Source organism: Podarcis tiliguerta, assembly GCF_965153285.1.
Source record: "Podarcis tiliguerta genome assembly, chromosome: 1".
Classification (NCBI taxonomy): domain Eukaryota; kingdom Metazoa; phylum Chordata; class Lepidosauria; order Squamata; family Lacertidae; genus Podarcis; species Podarcis tiliguerta.
The window spans coordinates 74,748,501-74,768,284 of NC_139534.1; the positions used below are offsets into that span (position 1 = coordinate 74,748,501).

The following is a 19,784-nucleotide window of genomic DNA, read 5'->3' on the forward strand; positions in this document are numbered from 1 at the left end:
CTGAATGCAAGCGGTTCTCCAGAGTCCAAAGGTTTTGCTCATTTCCTGCTTCCTGATCCTTTCAACTGGAGTAGCTAGGGAATGAAGAATTTAGGGTCTATTGCCTAATACTGTCAACCATGATCAGATGCAGGCCTACAAACAGGGCTGTTTCCAAACTATTTTGCAACATGCTGAGTATTTTAGCTCATTGACTAAGTTCAATATAATGTGACAACACCAGAGTTATGCAAGCTGCTCCGAATCAGGGACCTATCTTTGGAATCAGTAAGATTCCATAAGTTTATGTTATCTCATAGGAACATAGGAAACTGCCTTTCACTCGGCAAAGTCACAGACCTATCTGTCTAGCTCAGTACACTACACTGATTAGAAGTAAATCTACAGGGCTTCAGACAGGCGTCTTACTAGCCATACCATGCCTGGGATGGGCCAAAGTGCCAGGATCAGCGCAGTGCCAATACACTGGCAGAGCCAACCTGGCAATCCTGCTGGTGTATCTGTCCTGCACGGACCTCATTGCCACCTCACCCTTTCCCATCCTGGTAGGCAGCAGTGACATAGGCATCTGGAGGTTAAGGTGAGTGCCACTGTGCCATCCTATGGCCTGCTTTGGGGATAGGAAGCCTTCTTATACCAATCCAATTCCTTGGTCCATCAAGCTTAGAATTGTCTACAATGACTGGCAGTGGGTCTTTCACAGCCCTACTTGGAGATCTCTGGGATTTAACCCTGAACGTTTTACATGCACAAGATGTCTTCTATCACTGAGCTATGGTTGCTGTTTTTAAGTGAAGAATGCATTACAGGTTCTGTTATATTCGGTAAACCCACAGCAAGGCAGGTTTATTATTAACAAACCTTCCTTTATAAAATGTATTTCTCTTAGAAAGGTGCTCAGTGAACAATTCTAGAAGCTTGTCAACTCACAAAGATCTATGGGCAAAAAATACTCAGGGGCACAGATTTAATATGAGGCACCGGGAAGTAATATTCCCTGTTTACCATTTAAATGTAAACTCTCGTGTTACATTATTCACAGTTGTGTAGCAAATATTAAAATGTGCATAAACATCATGCAAAACAAACAGAAAAGGAACAGTTGTAAAGAAACAGTGCAGATCAAAATATGATGTTCCCAAATGAAATGTTATGGAGTTACAGAAGAAAACCACTGATGTTGGCTGCATCCACACAACTAAAATGATTCACAATTTAGATTGAAAAAGAAAATGGTGATTAATATGATGACAAAGAGGTGAGCATTCCTTCTTGCCACATTTTGTATATTGAAAAATTATTCAAATGATTGGCTAAATATGTATTCAGGGAATCATGGTGAACCCTCTGGAAAAGGATATCCATATCTATATATCCTCATTTACAATAGTTTTATTTAGGGCTGCATTGAAAAAGCAGCCCTTTCTGTTGGCTGTGAAATTGCCTTCCTGCATTTAACTCCCCCCACCCCACCCCCCGCTTTTGAATGAGGACCTATGAACATGAATGAAGTTTTCTCACTGTTCATGGGGAGGCAGGGACACCTCTTATCTTCTGGCTTTTGTGTGTGGTTCTCAGTGCAATATGGGAAGATAAGAGAGTACATTTTCCAGTTGCCTAGGTGGGCCTTGTGTCTGTCAAGGACTGCATTTGCCCAAGAGTAATCTGTTAGGGGCTGCACACAGGCAGTGAGAAGGAACACAGCCAAAAATAGGCAGGGTTACCTCCTTTTCGCTCTTATTTTCTGTCACCTGCTTCTGTGTCTTTCTTTCCTCCCTAGTAGTGTATTGGGGTGAAACAGATAGCTCTTCCTATACCAAAGGGTTATTTCTGGTCCCTTGGTATGTCCATCATTCATGGACAGATCAGCTATATACTTACCAACAATCTAGTGCATTAAAATATATATTAACAGTTTGTGGTGTTCATTCTATTATACTTAAAGGCAAAAATGAAAGGTGCAAGAGTACAAAAGGAATGAACAGACTTGAATAACCTGCAGTTAAAAGAAGCAAGGAAGATCAGGTGAGTCAGAAAAGACATGGACTTATTCCATTTTACATTCATAATGGGTTTTGACTAGGGGCATAATCTGGATTCTTTAGAGTCAAACATGGATAACGGTCTACTTAAAACTAGTGCAAACCTGATCATGTAAACTAGGCTGAATTGCCTTCACCAATGATTTCCGCAAATGTAATTTATCTAATAAGTGTGCCACATGAACAGGAGAGTGATCACAAATTTAATAATTTGGATTTAATTACAGTTGTCCTCTGTGAAATGACAATCACATTTGTTGATTGCATTGCTGTTAACACTCCCTGAACCTTCTCTTCCTTTTTTTAAAGCATTGTGTTTTGATATTAATTTCTCAGTACAGCATTGTCTTTTTAGAGCCTTGAAGAAAGAAAAGTGTTCATTAACTATTCCCCCTAATCAGCTGTACTAAGATATGCTAAAAAAAAAAATTAAATTGCTTAATCAATCAATTCATCCATTTATTAGCGAGACAGCCACCAAGCTCCCAACCCATTCTGTTGTACCTGACAGGGTACAAAACACATGGCACTGTTTGGGTTCATAAGAATTCTACTCCTGAGGAACAGCGTAGGTGCCAAAGCTATTATTCTGCCAACAGTCGTTCTTCTTTCAAGTATGGTAGCAAGTGTGATAGCTTTGCATGATCCTGCTATGACAACAGAATGAGGGATGGCTCACCAGAAATGTACTGTAGCTACCACAAAACAAGCACAATCCTATTTGTGTTAAAATGTGGCACAAATACATTTTAATGGTAGAAAGGGTCTGCCCCTTTTGTCTCTGCATTGTGAATGCAAAGAGATTCACACCTTACCATAGCCAAACATGTTATTATGCTGGGAAAGCAGAAATTAAGATTTTAAAGAAATGTTCTACTTCTTACCCTGTGAAAAGCATAAAATTATCTGTTTGCACAATAGAGGGGGTGACAGATTTCAAACAACCTTCTGCACATTTTGATTCTGCTGAAATCAACCGTTTTCAGTGCAATGCTTTTTTTAATCATGCTTTAACATTGTATCGCTGCTGATCTCAGAAACATCTGGAATGAGAGTCAAGCTAAACACACTGGCAGCAGATTGTGGTGCTTAGACACGGATCAGCCCCAGTCCAGTAGAAATATTAGGTGGGATATCTGTATCTTAAGTCAGAAGACAGGGGTTGTGAATTCATAGGTGGGAGGACAACTTCTCAGAAAATAAGGTGGGCCATTTTGAGGTCCCCCCATCAGTCTATATTCTAAGCCAATGGGATGTGAACATGAGGAAAGTCACACATCTGTACTTGAAATGGTATGGACCTGCGAGGCACCAACTTGGAGCTCCTCAACCTTGCCAACATCATGCCTTGTCACCATCCTAATGCCCAGGAGTGCCACTTATGGGCACCACTGCCACTTCCCCCTTGCATGAACTGCTGCTTTGTGACACTCTGAAAAGCCTAAACTATGAGCCCAGATCACAGGTGCTGACTCAGATGCACAACCACTATTGCATTGAAGTTTGTCTTCATTCTAGCTGTTCACCCCACCAAATTCCTCAGATGCTCCTAAAACTCTATTTCTGGTGCTCAAGTGGTTCAAAAGAACTGAGGTGCCCTTTAACAATGACTCAGGGTAGCTGCTGTTTTAAAATGACAATGTGTCCCTTCTCAGATTTTCAACCCATGGCCTGCAGCTGCATATCCAGTTACAGTGGTACCTTGGTTCTCAAACTTAATCCATTCCAGAAGTCCGTTCCAAAACCAAAGTGTTCCAAAATCAAGGCTCGCTTTGCCATAGAAAGTAATGCAAAATGGATTAATCTGTTCCAGACTTTTAAAAACAACCCCTAAAACAGCAATTTAGCATGCATTTTACTATCTAATGAGACCATTGATCCATAAATTGAAAGGTATAAAGAATGTACTGCAGTCACACAATCAATCAATCAGTAGCTGAACTGGATTCCGCACAGTCACAAAAACAAAACAAAAAAGAGTCACCAAAAAACCCTCAAAATAAATAGCAAAAACTGACAGACATCAGGAAAACACTCAAAACAGAAGCATAGCACTCAAAATGGAGCATGTTCGGCTTCCAAAAAAGTTCACAAACTGGAACACTTACTTCCAGGTTTGCAGTTGCAGGTTCCATGTTGTTTGAGTACCAAGGCGTTTGAGAACCAAGGTACCATTGTACTTCTGTGACATGTTAGCTGAGGTCTTTGCTGAAATTTCATCTGCTGGGTGGGGGACAGGGATGCTATCACAATATTGATGAATGATATTCAGCTAAGTCCTACCTAAGTTATTTATGTTTATTAACTTGAATGGGTCTCCTCTCGATAGGACTAGCATTGACTACCACTCTCTGTTCGTAGAAATATTTTGCACATGTTTCACACAAGAGCTTCTGAATGTGAAACAAACTGAAAATTCCAGTGTACACATCCTATTCCCAGCTTATACATATCATATGGCTTTTCTATAACCCATGTGTGTGAAAATGTGTCATTAACATTGCAAGGTTTTTGAAACAGTGGTTGGGCTTTTTATTAGATTTGAAACATTGCTTAGGAGTTTTATTATACTGATTTATTCACAATATTTTCTATCCATTTCCCCCTTAAAGCAGATGAAATAGCAGAATTTTTATGATTGACTGCACATATGACTTCATTCTTGGACACATATTTGCTTTATGAATGAACATGTAAGAATCTACTGTAGGTAACCAGACACTTTTGTGCACAGGATTATCTTGACACTTGCACAGAAAATTTTTTTTACTCCTGAAATAAAATTGTGCAGTGGCAGACTTGGGTATTATTGTTCCCTGTCCAAGGCCAAAAAGTGCCTCCACCCACTAGCCCTTGGGCTGCCCTCCCAAAGGTGGGTAAGGAGTCACCTGGCTTTGAGAAGGAGGCATGAGAGCTCAGCAGGGTCCCACAGCCCTCCCATCTTTTTTTCAAATCTGGGAAAGCGCTAACTAGGTTTTGGGAAGGAGGAGGGTGGACTCTAGGACCCTGTCAGAGCCTCTTACCTCCTTTCCAAAGCCCAGCACCTCGCTTACTGGGCTTTGAGATGACACCCCCTAGGCTCAGCACCCAATGAGTGCTCACCCTTGCACATCCCCAAATCCGCCCCTGATTTGCAACAGGCTTCACCAATAAATCATTTCCTCTATTGGGCTTGCTGGGGTTAGAACAAAACAAATCCTACTCACCTCTTCAGCATGAATGCCACAAAGCTTGCTTCCAGAAAGGAGTTTATTTTTCAGGCTTTTGTTCTAAATGGAGGAGAATAAATATATAGATATATATCACCAGCATGCATTAAAATATTAAGAAATCATCTAAATATTTTAGCATGGTATATGTAAATCTGATATTTAGGATAGCAGTGAGGACAAAAATACATTAAGAATGAAGATAAATATATAAATAGCACAAGTAGCATTTTCTCTTTCCTAGATGCCTGTGGAATTTACTTTTAAATAATCATTTGAGGAGACAGAAAAGCACACTTAAGTTTTCAAAAATAGACTGTCAATCAAGGTGGACTAGCCACAATATGGGATAGAAAGGGTGATAAGTTATGGAAAGACACTTTCTCCCACTGTTGACTTCAATGAAGCAATTCTAGTTTTTGCTATGTATGGAATTTGTCCCTAGTTTTAGTGCATTTTCAGCACATGAAGGGGCTTGTCTGAACTCCCCCGATGTCTTCACACATAAACGTCACTAGCTCAAGTGGAAGCTGCATTGGCACAGGGAATAATCATGTGAAGCATCCTTGTCACAAGTCACCACGCTTCAAATTTGACTGGATACGAAACCATGTGCGACCTGCAAAAATTCAAGCAATTTAAGAACTGCCCCCACAGTCTTTTTACTTCGTAGCCAATTTAATATACAGATTCTGTAAACAGAAAGACTGAGTCTATTTTAATTCCATTCACCGTCATGCTAAGAATACAGTGAAGCTGACCAGAAGCCTATGTTTGCTTATATGCAGGCACCAAACCAGCCACACATTTTAGTGTATGTGAAAAATTTCCCAGATACTTTGCAACAAAAGCTGTACCAAGTCTTTTCACTCTTCCCCCACCTCCATTTTCTGCCCTCATTATTGCACAGAAACCCATTACTATCTATATTTCATTACATGTGGGATATTAAGAAGCCTCATGAAAAAGCTAAAGTGGTTTCTAATGGATCTTATGTTTTTTTAAACACCATGCTACTCCAATCGAGGAGAGCTTGCATAATTAATACCACATTTTTAATATATTAACAACATTTACGACATTGACAAGCAGTGCAGATGTTCTGGATACAGGATGATCCTGTAGAGTAAAGTGAGAGGCAGATTGCAAAAATTGCTTTCAGGCAATTTCCCATTTCTGGCTTTTATACAGCAAGTGTAATAATAGTATAGCACTTACTTACAGAGTCAAATAAAGCTCAGGAACCATTGTCTCCAGCCCTGGAGGCCCTATTTCTTTTCTATAAAACACCACTTTGGGAAGGAATGATTCTGAGCAGAGAAACAGCAGGTAGAAGACTCATCACTGTGTTGCTTTGCCCTGCAAAGGGTACTGAAACATGTTTTGGCAGCAACCCAACATGGGCAAAGTGGATGTGAAGAGGCATATAAGTAAAGGATTAAGCACTCTCTCTTCTACTGTTGTTTCTCTACCCCTCCTGAGGTGTATATATATATTTCCCCTTAAAAAAAAAGAAGGTCATCACGATTCAGTACATTCACTTGGATGCAACATCTGTTTATGTCTTGTGAGTTAATTATTTGGGGAAATCACCATGAAATTGGTGCATAATCTTTACGATTAAAAAAAATGTTGGTCTGGAAAGCTTTTCACACTAGATAAGACAATCAAAACTTCCTTGTATCACAAGGAAGATGTAGGCTAGGAGTCTTCAGGAACCTCTCAAGAGAAGAAGAAGAAGAAGAAGAAGAAGAAGAAGAAGAAGAAGAGTAGTAGTAGTAGTAGTAGTTTGGATTTGATATCCCGCTTTATCACTACCCGAAGGAGTCTCAAAGAGGCTAACATTCTCCTTTCCCTTCCTCCCCCACAACAAACACTCTGTGAGGTGAGTGGGGCTGAGAGACTTCAAAGAAGTGTGACTAGCCCAAGGTCACCCAACAGCTGCATGTGGAGGAGCAGGGACGCGAACCCGGTTCACCAGATTACAAGTCTACAGCTCTTAACCACTACACCACTCTGGCACTTAGGAGTGCCTAAGGAGGAGTGGCTTGCGATTTTGCTCTCAAATAGCTCCATTTTATTAGTGGAAAGGACCATTTAATAAGTCAAATGAACTCCAGTTGGCTGAGGTGGGAAGTAATCTGATTATACAGAGATTAAACACCAGGAAGAACTTTCTGACAGTAAGAGCTGTCCAACAGTGGAATGGACACCTTCCTTGGTGGTAGACTCTCCTTCCTTGGAGGTTTTAAAACAGAGTTTGGATGGCCATCTGTCTTAGATGCTTTGGTTGAGATTCCTGCATTGCAAGGGGTTGGACTAGATGACCCTTGGGGTCTCTTCCACCTCTACGATTCTGTGATTCTATTAACTACAGACAGGGTCAGTCTGGGGAGAGGGATTGCCCCTCTTCCTGGAGAGGAGGCAGAAGACAGGTTTCTGCCTGTCACAACCAGTAGGAGGAATATCAGAGGAATATCCTTCACCTTGATGCAATAACTCTCAGGAAAAATGAAAAGAAAAGAAAAGGGCTAGAGCATTTCTCTTTGATTAATTTCTGTTAAATGCCATTCCATTACTTTTTACACTGCAGCACACAGTGCCTAGGAAATCCACATCAAAACATATTTCAAAAATGAAATATGTGAAGTCTTTCAATGACAACCAGCTATAAATGATACGGAAACTAAGCCCTATGCATTTGATTCTTTTAGATAAGCACACTGCAGTAGTAATGCAAATTTATTTCTAACTAGTAATAGCATCCTCTAAAATTATGCATGGGAAACATGTTATCAATTGAAACAGAATATTAATTGAATTCAGTACATCAAGCCAGATTTAAGTCTGCATTCTAATGGAAACTCTGAAAGTTTGAGTTGTAAATAAGACATTTCTTAGTTTTATTGGACTAAATCTGCTTGCTAAGACCGATGCAAAAAATAATTCCCATTCACTGTTTACATTTGAAATCCCTCATGTGTCCTTTGCACAATTCCTGGGTAATGACAGCATGCAGCATCTTGTTTCACACACATTTTAACTTGTTCCTGTCTATTACCCACTGAAAGTGGCTCCTTCTGCAATGATAAATCGCTTCAAGCTGCTTGATGGAGGTGTTTGTGGCACTATGAGGCAATGAAGAGGAACTACAATATTATTCTACAGAGAACTCAGAATTCACACTTTCAGCACATCTCCTCGTTTCTTTGGAGCACCTATGCAAAGCCAGTCAATCAGCACAAACTGGAAGAGACTAAGGATTTTCTGCCATGCATTAATTGACTTTGTCCTCAACAAGGGTACATGTCTGAGCTGGCATTTCATAGCTATAGTCTACACTGTCCCTTTTGTTCTTGATGCCAAGGGCCGGTTGGTCTAAGCCATCCTTAGGTTACTTTACACCTGCTGAGTCTTATGCTGTGCCAAGGGCAGTTTTTAAATATACTTATGGATTGATTCTACAATTTTTTGCATAGAGCAGGGGAGCCTCAGAGCAGCAGCAATGCACTTCAGCTTTGGGGAGCTTACATCTTTCTTACTTTATTTGGATTTTTTCTTCTGGCCCGGTGTTCAATATTGTAAACCCAGAGCAAAGTATCCAGGCAGGAGACAGTGGGAAATCTGGCACAAAAAGTGATTTTCTTTCCAAAGACAAATGCAGAGACTCTGAACTACAGTTCGATCTAGTCAGGCCAGAGAAGAGGAGGTCAAGGGCATCACAGCGCTCCAAAGGATAACTCGATTAATTATAAACCAATCCGAAAGAAAGCTTGAGAGGAATACTGAAAGCTGGCTGCATTTTCACAGTGAACAGAAAGAAATCTGAGACCTGGGAAGGACATGGTAAGCCTAAGGCAAGAACATCACACTCTTCACCTCAAATTAAGAATGAGTTTGAAGGTAACTTCTATTCACTGTTGAAGCAGGAGGTGCTAAATTCAGTGATAATTACTGTGCTAATGCATTGCTCATTTGGCTATGATACCTCTGGAGGTGATTATGGGGGAGGGACATTGAATCTACACAGAGTGCATATCCCAGTTGTTACACTTCATGAACGTTTGCAACAGCTTCTTATACCACCAGCCTACTCCACACTACAAGCAAGTGCAGTTGAGCGACCCACAAGGTCCCTGCCATTGGTGCTGAGGGAATCATGCTTTGAACCTGCCAAAAAGGATAGCTCCTTCTTCAAAGGTACTTGTGTTAACTCAGTTTCATCACTTCCACCTTAGTACCAAACAGAGAGTGGGAAGTGTCCATAAAGAAACACCTTTATCTTAACATTCACCAAGACTGACACTTTTACTTCTTTATGCAGGGCCCTAGTTATGGAACTCACTCCCATAGAAGGCGGTGATGCCTGCCAATGGCCTTGAATGAGGAGCAGACAAAATCATTGACGTCTATTGATGGCTACTAGCCACAATAGCTCCACTAGGCCCTCCACATTTGTAGCAGCAATGCTTCTGAATACCAGTTGCTGGAAATCACAGGAGGGAAAAGTGCTCTTATGCCTGAATCATCCTTGCAGGTTTCCCACACACAACTGGTTGGCCACTGTGAGAACAGAATGCTGGACTAGATAAGCCATTGCCCTGATCCAGCAGGGCCTTCATATATTCTTAAGTTTAGTAGTGTCTACAGAAAAACAGGAAACTGCCTTAACCCAGGTCACATTATTGTGGGAATGTTCAGGGAGGCAGGAGAGGATATATTGTTTATTAATATCCTTCCTAACTTGCGCTAGCAAGTTATAACTTAGCAGAGTTTTACATTCCCCTTTTAAACGCACAGCAGACAGCTGTTTGCAGGCTTGCTTAAGCCTCTCACTATCATACAATTCAGTATTGAATTGTATGTTCCTGGTAAGTTCCCTTTTAATCCCTCTTAAAAAGAATAAACACGCCACAATCTTGTGTTAAGTATGTAAAAGAAGTTTACTCACATCATCAGTTCACAGTTGGATCCCTGAAGGCAGACTTAGTTACATACGTGTTGATCTATCCCATATGGGGATAATCCCAGTGTCCTCTGTTGGCTGAAAGTCAACAGAGCATTTCTAGCTAAAAAAAACCTGTTCCAACGACAGAAGAAGTCAAAGGGAGGAAGTCAAAGAGAGGGGAGAGTGTGCTGTGTGATTTGCCCTTTTGTTACCTGGGCAGGTAAGGTCATGCCCACCTCTGGCCAGAGGAAGTATGTCCCAGCCAGGAAGAAACAGAAAGTTTTTGACTGGCTGGACCAAACATTACCCTGCATGTCCACTCTAGGAAAACAAGGAATGCTGTACTTGACTGCTACTTATGGATCACATCCCACAATAGTCTCACTATTTGTTTAGCTGTCCCAGTATTGTCGGCAGCTCTCAAAGTTCTTACATGAGGTTTAGTTAGAACATTGGACTAGGAACTAGGAGACCAGGGTTCAAATCCCCACTTAGTCATGAAGCTAATTGGATGACTTTGGTCCAGTCACTGTCTCTTAGATGAACCTTCCTCACAGAGTTTCTGTGAGGGGGGGGAATGAGGAGGGTGAAAACTGTGTATGCCACCACATTGAGCTCCTTCAGGAAATGCTGAATAGAAATAAATAAATAAACTGGAAATGACAGAGATTGAACTTAGAACCTTCTGCATGCAAAGCTTTACCACTGAGCTATGGAATTTCTATGATCCTCAGGTACACTTTGAGAACGACTCATGCATGAGCAATTTTGATTAAAAACTGAATTTGCCTGAATGCTTTTTCTTTTTCTTTTTAAGAGACATTTTGGACAGTTAACCTCCTTCCTTGCCCATCCCCATGGCACAGGTATACCAGTGATCAGTGGAGAAACTTGCTGACAGCATGATGAATAATGATGTCATATTTACTTATTAAAGCAATACTCAACAAACCTCACAAGATGACAGGTTAAATTTATCAAGGGCACTCATGGGAACCTGTTGCGAAGAGCAAATGAACATTGTTGTTTATAGTTGGAGTATTATTTGGTGTTACTGAACTCTGACCACATTGCAGTGACAGGCATTGTTTTGCATCTTGATTAATACTGATGATATTCCTTCTCTTGCAGTTTGCAAAACACATTTAACCTGTGTTTCAGGTTGGGCAAATAATCTGGCTGTTCAACTAATTATAACATTGTATTCATAATAATAGGTTGATGATCATGATAATTCAGAGGAAGATACTGTCCAGCTTATTTTTCACTACTCTTCATTTTATTATTTCAACTACTGTTTTGAACATCTAACCTGCCCTATCTTCAAGACTCATGATGGACACAACACAGAAGCTAACGCCAAGAAGCTAACACAACAGAGCCTTTCCAAGTTCCCTTCTTGCTGTACACAAGCCTTGTTTTAAACTTCCACTCCCTGCCACTCAGTGTCACCCTTTGCATGCTCCCTCAAACCTCTGACATTTTTTTTAAATTGTCACTTTTTCCTTTCAGTGTTCTTCATCCCTGCTTTATTCAAACCTCTGTCATTGTTTAAATTTAGCACATTACATGATATAGCCAGTTGCCCACTGACCTACAGAATCATCATGTGAGTGAGAGCCCTGACGGTTTGGTCAAGTAAAATTTACTTAGGCCTGGATTTGATTTCTACACTGATGAATGATCTTAAACCTTCAGTCAGGCTTGGACAAAGATTGCAACGAGGCACCTGTGATCTTTTTCTGAAGGCATTTGCTGTCTTACTGTCTAGGAATAAGTTTAAAGAAAGCAATTGTCCTGGACAAGTCACACAATACAGTGATCAGTTAAGGAAAAAGGAAGTGGATGTACTCTGAGACCCAATCCAAATGTTATACTCAACACATCTCAGTCATGAGTTTCCTCCCTCTCACAACTCCTATATGTCTTATTTATGACAAGTATAAGACATTATTATGGGATATGCGCACATTCACTTAGCAAATGCTGTCACAGACTGCTTGCAAGGTATGTCAGGTCAAAGCCTACTAGGGACCACAACACTTATCTGCATGCAAAACTACTGGAAGGTAGGGCAGAATTAAACACCACTTTAATAGGATTCTGATCATCCGCCCTTTCTGGAGATGCAACTTTATTATTTTCCTCATCTGTAGGCTACTTGAATTGTCTTTAAAAGCATCCCCATTCACAGTGCAATAATCCACACAGTAACCAGGTCCAGACATTACGAAGGCATTCATTCAATGCTTTTTATATTAATAGAAAATATATTTTATACTTAACCACCAAGTTAAGCATATGAAACATAACTGCTCAAATAGCCAGGGGTTTATTTTTAATAACCACTTTCTCTTTAAAATACAGTAATTGTTAACACTAAACATAGCCCTTAGATTTAGTGAAAATGTCTCATTAAATCCAAAATAAATGAATCACCAAGGTAATTTGGGTAATATACAAGAGCAGTGAAGTGTTTGCGTCATCTTCTCATTAAGCACATTTAATAACTAAAATCTGTTCTTGGTCTATGACATTATTGCTTGCTTCAGTTCCTAGTAATTTCAGCATCCCAACTGATAGGAAACATAAGCAAAACATGCAAAATCTTGGTGACCATATTAATGTGTGACTGTCTTTCCTTTATTAACTCATTAACAATATTTAAATCTGGTATAAACACCTAGCAAGACAGAAGGGAAGGGCCATGTGGGACCATGGAAAGCATTAGGGTCCACAGCAGAAGAAAACCCTAATTGTCCCACTGGGGTTCATCAGTATTATCTAATTCAGTAAGTGAACCAATTCACATCTTTCTGCTAAACATGAAGAGCTCCACTGATTGGTTGTGCTTCCCCTTCAATGTGTCAAATGCCGCCATTTCTATAATAATACACCAGAACCTATTCTCATATAAAGCATCAGCAAATGACATGGCCCTTTCTGAACTGTAACATGTCAGGATGGAGATTGCAGATTTGATGCTTAGCGTCTTCTTGTTGCAACAGTTTGCTCATGTTTACATGAGCAAACTAGACTCTGTGACATTTTGAAAGTTTCTGTCACATAGTTGGCACTGCTGCATGAGAGTTGAATGAAAGTAGCTCCGACCAAAAGAAATGTTACCAGGCCCTAGTTTTGACCATACAGTTAATATCTAATATTAAATAGCAAGCAACGTACTGTTCAGTGGGAGAAAAAACAACACCATTATGCAGGAAGGCTCAGTACAAATTAACCAGTGTCTTCTCCCGGATATTAAGAAGTGGGGGCATAGTGTTTGTTTATGCAAGGAGAATCACGTTCTCTTTCAGAAAATTATTTCCCACAATCAATGCCAATCTAGACATTTTACCCACTGTCTGGAAGGCGTTATTTGTTTTGATCAAGATAAATTTGAGTCTGCTTTCCCTTAATGAATAGAGTAAATCAAACTATGCCGAGCCCATCTTCAGGACATTTTATATAGGAATAATTTCTCCTCCCCAAAACAAAACAACTAAAAAACAAAACTGCATTGTGCTTCTCTGGACGATGACAGGGCTGATTGCCAAAATGAGCTATTTCCCATTTCCTATTAAATGATGGCTCTTTACAGAGGTTTGATAGCAAAGGGGAGGGTGCGTGGGGAGGAAACAGCAGTGAAGGGCAAATAAATATCTTTGAACATCCTACTGTGTTTTCGTTAGCAGCGTTGGTATTGTGAGTTATGCAAATTGTTTTTCAGCAGAGTAGGAGTTTGCTTTATATGACATGAAATGGTGAATTTGCTAAAATCCAGGAAGGGTTGCCCAGCCCTTCAATCATACAAGAGAAAGATAAATTGACTTTCATGCAGCTTACTATAAGGAATCTAAATGAAGTGGAGTGGGGGGGGGGGACTTCAGCCAGAGAAATGGATGATAACTTTTATAAACAAGAATAACGCATAAGAGACAATAATGAATGTGTGTGAGTGGAGGAGCCACAACCTCAGAGAGAGAACATCATTCAGAATCAGTCTATGATACTACACATACATGTGTGTTCACACATGCACATACACACTCCAATGCCCTCTTCTTATTTGGCTCCTAACATGATAGACAGATGATAAATTACGGTAACTGGATTAGAAAAGGAAGGAAGGAAGGAAGGAAGGAAGGAAGGAAGGAAGGAAGGAAGGAAACAGGTGTGGCAACACCTGTGGCCCTCCAGATGTTGGAGTACAACTGCCATCATCCCTGACCATTAGACATGCTGCCTGGGGCTGATTAGAGTTGAGTTCAACAACATATGGAAGTCCAAAGGTGACTCATACTGGAAAAATAATGATAGATAAAAGTGACATATGTAGGAACCCAATGAGATGTGGGGAATGTTAACAATGGACTGAGATGTAAAGGTGTCTGCAGAGCAAAGAAACTGGGGAAAGAGGATGCCAGGGACTAGAGCAGGTGTAGGGGTGTGTGTGTGTGCAGTTATTTCTGGGATATTTCTCCATGCAATTACACTTTCCTTTAGAGTGGCCTTTTCTTTCCTCTGGGAAAATTATTTCACTTCTTTCAGTAGATTGGTCCCCCAAATTCAGAAGAATATAAATTCAAATTTTTGTTTGTACATTTAAATTAGGGAAATTTGTTTCACATTGATTCTCCCCCACCCCACCCCAGCGAGAACATTCAGCCGAACAGCCTAGATGGTGCCAAGATGGCCAGGTGCCTTTGCGTGCCATTGGAGCAAGAGAGGCAGAGCGGGAAAATCCTTGGTGCCAATTCGTACATTACTAAGGTAGTCCAAGGAGGCAGGCAAGATTTGATCCATACTTAAGGAACAATCTGCCTTCTCTCCAGCCTCTCCATTTGCTGCAGCAGCCTCCCTTTCTGTCTCCCAGTGTGCTTCAGGGTTCCCACTAGGGGGCCATACAGGATTTTTTTCTCCTATTCGTATTTTGGATTGCAGATTGTTTTGTTTTTTTGCCTTGTTGTTGTTGTTGTTTAGTCGTTTAGTCGTGTCCGACTCTTCGTGACCCCATGGACCAGAGCACGCCAGGCACTCCTGTCTCCCACTGCCTCCCGCAGTTTGGTCAGACTCATGTTTGTAGCTTAGAGAACACTGTCCAACCATCTTGTCCTCTGTCGACCCTTCTCCTTGTGTCCTCCATCTTTCCCAACATCAGGGCCTTTTCCAGGGAATCTTCTCTTCTCATGAGGTGGCCAAAGTATTGGAGCCTCAGCTTCACGATCTGTCCTTCGAGTGAGCACTCAGGGCTGATTTCCTTAAGAATGGATACGTTTGATCTTTTTGCAATCCATGGGACTCTCAAGAGTCTCCTCCAGCACCATAATTCAAAAGCATCTATTCTTCGGTGATCAGCCTTCTTGATGGTCCAGCTCTCACTTCCATACATCACTACTGGGGAAACCATGGCTTTAACTATACAGACCTTTGTTGGCAAGGTGATGTCTCTGCTTTTTAAGATGCTGTCTAGGTTTGCCATTGCCTTTCTCTCAAGGAGCAGGTGTCCTTTAATTTCGTGGCTGCTGTCACCATCTGCAGTGATCATGGAGCCCAAGAATGAAGCCTACTTCACACTGAATAGCAGGATGGAGTGCTTAGGGTTTTCATATTTTAAAAAGTGAGAATCAGGATGCAAAAGTATGGGGGGAAAGGGTTTGGCCAAGGTTTGCGGGGGGGGGGGTGTTGAGCGTTTTTAAAGGGAAATTGCCAGAACCTACCTCTTCTGACATGCAGACGGATTTTCAGACATTACAAACATTTCCACCCAGACGTATGGCAACCCTAGGAATGCTTGATCTGCTGTGTTGTTAAATAGGTTAATCATCTGGATTTTTTTCACTGCGTCAGGAAGTCAGACGTCCTCACCCACCTGAGGTGGACTAAACGACTAAACAACAACAAGGGAGCTATGCCCAATTCCTTAGGCAAGGCTGGTTCATCCAGTGGCTATAGTTATTCAGTTCAATTACCTCCTGCTCCATAGTCAACCTCCTCTGCTGATTTTAATTTAATGTCTAAATAAAAGTGGCCCAGTTCAGCCCCAACTTGAATTCCTTATTGTGACTCAATTCATTTTAGCCCTTCCAAATCTGTGAGACCAGCCAGACCAGGTTTCTACAGAGGCAACTGGGGCAGGGCTGGTTTTATATAACCACTGCCTCAGTTTTGGTTCCTTCCTCAGATATTCAACCAAGCAATCATTTATTGTGTTTGACTAAAAGCCATTACAAAATCCTCAGCTATTCAGAGCACCTACTCTAGAGACTTTTGTCTCTCCCTTCCCTTCCCCTTGACTGTGGCCTTTGGGAACCTGGTTGTCTGCCTGACCTGACTACATTCCTGCCTCTGGCCCTGCTATGACCTACCATGAACTCATCTCTGGCCCTTGTGGGCTCACCCCCATCCAGACCTTTGGATTGTCCACAAAAGGAATCAGAATTTGGACACTCCTTTTTGCTTCTTTGCTGGGTGTTCATCTGTTCGTTGGGAGGTATCTATGACTGTTCAGATAGCTCTTTTCCGCAACCTCCCCCCAAAACCCTTCAATTTATTTCTACACAGTTTACCTCAAACTTGTTATAGAAAAGCATGTTCACTTAATGATTCCATTCACGTAGGAAGCATTTCTAATTAAAGCAAAGCAATGGATTTAAACAGAGAATCCCATTTTACAGTATTTGATTCTGAGATGTAGGGTAATTGCTTGCACTATGCAGGATTGTGTAGTGAGGAAGCCTGGTGATTCTTTGATCCTTTCTTCTGAAGGGAGCGATTGGGAGCTTCCAGTGCTGCTTGCAAGATTCAGTAAAAACAGAGCACCTTTTCAGAGATATGTCAGCCTGCAGCACCATCTTTCCATTTATTTGAGAAATGGTGCAGAAGTGTTTGACCTCCGCAGGCTGCAGATTGGGCTTAAAAAGTCCATTACTGTGAACTGACAGCACCACCAAAGGCAAACTGATAAAAATGAAATGAGCAACATCCTGAAGCTATATATGCAAAGAAAAAAAAAGGGGGTGTAATCTAAATATCAAATGCGTTATTGAATTCCTGGTTTCCAAACAACACTGCTGCTGCATTGAACAAGCGTGGGAGGAGGCAGAGTACCACTATTTAGCTCCACATCTTTTATCTTTCTTCTACAGACTGTAGAATAGTGCATTAAGTTCTGGCAGGTTAGTAAACATTTGTATTGTGACCATTGTCTTAAATATACCCTTGTGGAAAGAGAATAGGTACAAGAAACAGGAACAGATTACCAAGATTCTTAGAATGAAAATGGCACTTAGGTTGCCCTCCCATTAATATAATTTGTAAGTTGGTTCCCCACCACACCCCCCACATAAATGCAGGCAATCGTTGTGCTAGTGAGCTTTCTGTTCCGAAATTGCCCCAGTGCATATTTTGTAAACTATCGCATGTGCTCGTGGAGTCCAGCTGTGTACTTTTGACACTATCAGGATGTGCATTGAGACTCTGAAACCATCTCCCTAGAAAAGCTAGACTTGCTAGAAGTTAGTCCTTCCACTAGCAGGTGAACACTTTCTTATTCCAACAGGCTTTTGGGGAACTGATTTCTTTTAATGAAAGAGAAGGTGCCGTGCTGTTTATATTGCAATTATTTGTATAGTTTTAATAGCATGCCTGTATATGTTTAATTGTTGTTTTTTAATTCCCCCTCCCAATGTTTTTAGCTGTTTTTCTTTTTCTCTGTAAGCCACCTTGAGCATCTATCAGAGAAAGAGGCAGGGTATAAATAAATATATAATATTAATATAACAACAGGGTCTCAATTCAGAGCAGGGGCCCCTTGCTGGCAAAGGAAAGGGGTTGTAGTCATGACAAAAGTACATGATTAATGTCACGTATATGTCGAGCACAGACAGGGAAGAGAAGACTATTGCAAATATCATCAGAACATGAAAAGACAGCAGAAGCAGCAACGACTTACCCAGATACTAGGTCTCAGTCAAGGAAAAGGTACACAAGGGACTCCATAAAACCAGGCAACACATTGGGGATTCTTCCTGAATGTCCCTGTATTAAGGTCAGGAGGCAAGTAGTGGCTGCTCTCCTACATTTTAACAGGCCTACTGCATGTAGGTGGTCATGCAAACAGCCAGAAATGCTGCCAAGTTTCACATTTCCTGGCATAGACATACAAACCACAGCACATGAATTGATTTTAGAATGTATTTCAATTAATTGACCGTGATTTTATGTAAATTGTGCTATTTTTACTGTTGTTATCTGCTCTGAGCCCGGCTTTGGCTGGGGAGGGGGGCATAAAATAAATAAAATTTTATCCTCCTCCTCCTTCTTCTAAAGCTGGGCTCAAATATGAAGCAGTATTACAACCTCAACAATTCCAATGCAGTTCAGAATGCAAAATGAGTTTCCACACAGGCATGAAGAGTGCTTTTTAACTTAAATCCTCTTTTAATTGAAGTCCTGGGCACCAATTAGTACTCAGACAGAGCTAAAACACCCCAAAAAGGACTGTGATTTTAATTGAACAAAGAGCCATATGGAAGGAAGCAAATACTTTGTTTCTGTCATCTCACTATAAACCAAAGAGGTCAAGAATGACACTCCCCTGACTGCCTTGAGGGAAAACATTTGCTGTGTGGGATGTGGTAGCCAATGGGAGGATGGATCTAAGATATGCATACTCGTAAGCATTGTTTGGCTGGAGAGCTGCAAAATTCAGATGTGTAACTATTGAAGAATGGCCATGTTTCAGTTCTCATTGTAATGGAAAGTGCAAATTTCATAGATTAGACTTTAAAGGTGAATGTTACTCAAAACATTTTCAGGCAGTGTTTGGAAGTTAATAAGAGTAGCTCCATACCAAAGCAGTTCCAGAATTGAATATTTTCTCTGAGAATCTCTTTTTTGTCCTCTTCTTTCCCTTGCCAACATTTTATTTTTAGAACAAACAGCAAGCTAAAAATCTGAAATGTATAATTTTTCTACCCAGGGATGGCAGAAGGTGGAAAAACCTGTTGCTCCCATTGATGCTTAGTGAAATGCTACCGGTTATCTCTTTATAATAAAAAAAAGACCCACGTGATTTTGACCTCAAAGTGATCCACAAATCTCTCACTGGTTTGTAGTAACTGATATAACACTCGTCTGGACTAGTCAGTTTACTATTCTAAGCAGCTCTGCTGGCTGATTCACCAAGGATGTCATAGAGGCTGACAGATATAATCTGATTGCTGCCACCACTGAGATGTTAATGATTGGCTACATGTTTGTACTTCTTTTGGGTCAGATTTGCAATGGGAACTTGCACCAGTCAGCATACAGCTTGCTTCATTGCTTTGAGCTCCTGCCCCCCATGGCTGGAGGTGGCGCTTAGGAGTGATCCTATCAATGGCCCCATGCATCTCACTATTCTGTAGTGAAACTAGGGCCTTGGCAGGAACATCAGTCATGCCACCTGGAAAATCCACTAGTCTTCAAAAGTCCCTCAGATTCCATCAATCTGATTGGTCACCCACACTCCGTCGGGGTCAGTCACAGACAATCCAAACCTCACTCTCAACTTTAACTTGGTCTATATTACAAAACATATGGTTT

General features: G+C 40.9%; 1 protein-coding gene across 3 annotated transcripts in view; it reads right to left on the bottom strand.

The window, feature by feature from the left end:
• Positions 1-19,784, bottom strand: part of LUZP2 (leucine zipper protein 2) — a 320,397-nt gene that overhangs the window by 81,360 nt on the left and 219,253 nt on the right. For all 3 annotated transcript variants that reach the window (XM_083436054.1, XM_083436053.1, XM_083436052.1), the window contains exon 7: positions 5,249-5,311. In XM_083436054.1, coding sequence (XP_083292180.1) covers positions 5,249-5,311 — 63 coding nt within the window. The remainder of the gene's footprint in view (positions 1-5,248; positions 5,312-19,784) is intronic.